The following is a 4500-nucleotide window of genomic DNA, read 5'->3' as shown; positions in this document are numbered from 1 at the left end:
CGTCTTTCTTTTTCTAGCGACAGTTTGTGGTAGATGTGAGTTTTTTTCCACCCTCTTGCTTTAGCTAGAGTCCTTGTACGTTCGCTTTATTCCTATAAGATTACAACCAGTTCATTAGTAGAGTTTTCAGTCATCTGGAGTGACGTTTTGGAAGAGCCTGAGACGTTTTTCTGGTACACTTATCCTCCGAATTCTTGAGAATTATTTGCATGATTTGCTAGTATATACATTCTGAATTCTGTTGAGACCCGAGCGCTAGTAGCTCTCGGGGATCGAGTGCATCCCCTTACCTTATTTTCCAAGTGTATATATAATATTGTTGTGTCGCCGTGCCTTCCTTAATTTAATTAATTACGATATATAAATTAACTAGCGTCTCACCTCCATGGGACTCCCTCTGGGAGCAGTACTCCCGTCCTTGGTAGAAAAGCTAGTTTTTTGGGTCAGTGTTCCACACTCGTGGGACTCCCTACCGTGGGACGATCGCCCAACAGTGATGGGGGGCGGCACCCAACTCACAGCGGGCTCCACCACCATCCACTTTCCTGGACCCAGACCCGGGATTGGTTGTTCAGGGGCCTATCAGAGCAGCCCAAGTCGTTACCAGACCTCAGCAGTTGTCTTAAGTAATCGATTTGAGCTACTTTTATAAGGATGCAAATCAAAGGGCACCATGTCAAACTGTAAAACTATGTCAAACTATTCTGCGTGAATAGCATCCAAATACTTTCTTGTTTAATTTTACCACATAAGAAAGTTTGATATGATTTTTTTGTTTAAATGCCTTGGTATATTGATCTTTCAAAAAAAGGTTGTTTTCAACCAATTATATGCATTGCTGGGATAGGAAGTGCAAAACACTGTATTATGCTCAAGATACACCCTTTTTGAGAAAATTGCACTTTAAAGGAACACGTTGGTCTTTGAAAAGCGTGTGTAACCGTTTGTTATGAAATGCACATGGGTAAAAAGATGTTGTAAAAGTAGAATACAATGATCCACGCAAACATGCCTCGAAATTGCACGGTTTTCCTTTTACCTCGTCGACTAACACGGTCGGCCATTTATGGGAGTCAAAATTTTGACTCCCATAAATGGCCGACCATGTTGGTTCGCACAGTAAAAGGCAAACCTCGCAATTTCGAGGCAAACTTGTGTGGATCATTGTATTCTACTTTTAAAACATCTTTCTTACCATAATGCATTTTATAAAACATGGTTACAAACGCTTTTTATAGATCAACTCGTCCAAGGCAACGTGTTCCTTTAAGATTTAATTTTCCTTTCATTTGTGTACAAGACAAAAGATTAAATCATAATTTACAGACTTGGCATGTCAATATGATGATGAAACTATATTTTATGGATAGATCTATCATTTGGGGTCAAATTCTGTGAATTTTTTTTAAAATGCAACATTTTTGCCTAATTTGAAATTTTGACCTTAAAATGAGTCGTTATGACCCCACATGAAGGTGGTATTTGAATAATTTTTTTCTCAAAAACTGCCTGGATATATATAGCTTTCAAAAAAAAGTTGTTTGAAACCAATATATGCACCAATGAAGATGGGGAGTGCAAAAACAATCGGTGTATTCAAAATGTACCCTTTTCAAGATAATCACACTTTTACACTTTGTTTTGCTATACATTTGTGTACAAGGTCAAAGTTTATACGTTATTTACATAGGTTTGTAGTATCAGCATAAAGTTAAAAATACATTCAAAATTAAGCTGGGCATCCACCCTAATCGTCTTCCCGAGCCCATGATCTATACATCTAGCATGGATGCCAGCCATTAACAAACTATGCCATCCAAAGTGTAATTTCACACTTTGGGTGGCCTACTATGAGGAGCAGATGAGGAAAATTGATGAGGAAAATCAATGAGGCAGCCCGCTTTAGCCAAAGCCAACCTTTTCTTCTGCTCTCCGAATACTGTGAAGAGTGCGCATCCACCCCAGCAGACAAGCTAGCCATAGCCTTTCGCTGCCTAGAGAAAGGCCTCAGGATGTCCTTGGAGCAATTCACCAGAATTTCGCTCCAGAACACCCGATCCAGAAGGACAAATGTACTTGAGACACTGTACATTCCCTATGAAGGGGCTAAGAAGAAATAAGAGGATATCTCTCTTCTTGGGAACAGCCTCTTTGGACGGCAATTCCAAGAGGCTCTTGAGGCAGAGGCGAAACGCTTGAAAACCGCAGACAAGCTAAACCTGCGAAAACCAGTGGCCCTAAAAGCCAAGCTTGGGGGAAGAAAGGCTACCAAGGCTGGCTTCACGCCACGTCCAGCATTTCGTAAGGCCCTTAAGTCCCCTCAACAACAGGCCCCTTGGACATCCCTCGGCACTACCCCAGCGACACCCTGCTACTGCCAACCTGCCCTTCCAGACAAAAACAGGGGCCGTGGCGGCGGTAGGCCCCCTCCCCCTCTCTGCGACTCAGGGGAATGGAGGCGGTGATGCCCTGCTACCGACTCTTGCCCCGAACCGGGACCTGTCGGGGGCCGCCTCAGAGATTTAATAGGGTCTTGGAGCGAGATCACGCCCGACGGGTGCACCCCTCTGTCGGACACCCTGGTTCGCAAAACACCAGTTCCGGCGAACAGGGAAAAGCGCCTGGCTCTAGAGAAGGAGATATCCTCCCTACTAGAAAAGCAGGCAGTGCGTCGGGTGGCGGACGCAGAACAGTTCCAGGGGTTCCTCTCGACGTTCTTGCTAACGCCATAAAAAGGGGACTGCGGAATGGCGACCTATAATCAATCTGAAACTGCTCAATCGGTTCTCCAGACCAAGACGCTTTCGGATGGAAACACTAAAAGTGATTCTGGAATCGCTACCCAGGGCGGTATTGGCAGCGTCAATCGACCACAAAGACATTCACAAGAGTCACACGAGCAATCGCAGCCTATCTACACCGTCGGAATATCATGATCTATATATACCTGGACGACTGGCTGATTGTCGGCAGATCGGAAGAGGAAACAGTCCATTATCTGCAGACCACCTGCGAGGTGACGAGGGCTGTATGGCTTCCTTATAAACAAAGAGAAATCCCGTTTCATACCAACCCAGTCTCCGACCTTCCTAGGAGCGATTGTCGACCTCCGTATCGGCGTGGCCTTTCTCACGACAGAGCGCATCACAGCTCTGTATCATGGGTGGACCTGTTCCTGTCATCCACCATGGTCCCAGCCCGGGCCTGGTTAAAACTTCTGGGCTTCATAGCCAGTCTGGTAGATCTAGTTTCATGGTGCCGACTTCGAATGCGACCACTCCAGTTGCATCTCTTGTCACATTACAGGCCGAAAAGGGACTATATATCAATCCTCGTGCCAATCAGCAGCCACATCCTTCCTCATCTGCGATGGTGGCAAAAGGAGGAAAACGTCAACTACGGTCCTGGGTTCCCGCCAAGGGCTCCCCAGGTCACAATCTTAACCGACGCATCCAACAAGGGCTGGGGCGCGTCCCTGGGCCCACGGCAGACAGCCGGAGTGTGGGACAAGTTCTTCAAGTCCCAACACATCAACATCTTGGAGCTCCAGGCGGTCACCAATGCTCTACGGCATTTTCAAACCGAGGTGAGGAACTGTACGGTCCTCATCAGGACAGACAACACTACAGTCGTGTCACATATAAACAGACAGGGAGGCAGGCGGTCTCCTCAGCTGTGCCTCCTCACCTGGGACTTGAGTCTCTGGTTCATCGAGAATGAGACAACTCTGTATGCAATCCACATTCCAGGAGAGGAAAACACGATAGCAGATGCACTGTCAAGGGGTACAGTGATCCCTACATACAATAGTGGACCCTGCACAAAGGTGTGACCCAACAGATCTTTGCGACAGCGGATCGACCACACATAGACCTTTTTGCGACAGAGATAAACGCCAAACTCCCGGTATTCAGTGCAAGATTCCATCATCCCAGGGCCTGGGCCACCGACGCCCTAGCCATGGACTAAACAGGCATGTTCGCATATGCGTTCCCTCCGATATCCCTCCTTCAGAGAGTCATAGGGAAATAGAGCAGGAATCGTGCCGGATTCTCCTGATCGCTCCCTTCTGGCCACGCCAGCCATGGTTCCTAAGACTAGTGAGACTTCTAGTAGGGGACCCCCTGATCCTCCCGGATCGACACGATGTCCTATACCAGCCACACTCCCGACTACTACATCCAGCACCGGGAGACCTCCACCTGGTGTGTTGGCCACTGTCAAACGATCCCTCATTACAGCAGGTCTTTCTGAAGAAGCTGCGACCCTTGCAGCGAAGGGGCATCGCCTCTCCACACGAAAGAGTTACGACAACTGATTTCAACATTATAGTCAGTGGTGTGACGACCGCGCTGTGGATCCGACCACTGCATCTTTCCCAACTGAAGGTGATAACAATTACGAATTACTAATCGGCCATTGCAGCAGTCCATGTAGGGTTCTCCGATGGCTCCACAATCTCATCGAGCCCTGTGCTAACACAGATACTTCGGGGCATGT

At 47.2% G+C, this 4500-nt stretch overlaps 1 protein-coding gene across 1 annotated transcript; it reads left to right on the top strand.

Moving 5' to 3' along the window:
- The first annotated feature begins 2932 nt into the window (after positions 1–2932).
- Positions 2933–3832, top strand: LOC117307460. The gene has a single exon (XM_033792216.1). The coding sequence runs from the start codon at positions 2933–2935 to the stop codon at positions 3830–3832; it is 900 nt and encodes a 299-aa protein (XP_033648107.1).
- Positions 3833–4500: the final 668 nt, after the last annotated feature.

The sequence above is a fragment of the Asterias rubens genome, chromosome 2, assembly GCF_902459465.1.
Source record: "Asterias rubens chromosome 2, eAstRub1.3, whole genome shotgun sequence".
NCBI classification, from domain to species: domain Eukaryota; kingdom Metazoa; phylum Echinodermata; class Asteroidea; order Forcipulatida; family Asteriidae; genus Asterias; species Asterias rubens.
Note: the sequence above shows the minus strand (reverse complement) of the source record. Positions and strands in the feature narration are given on the sequence as shown.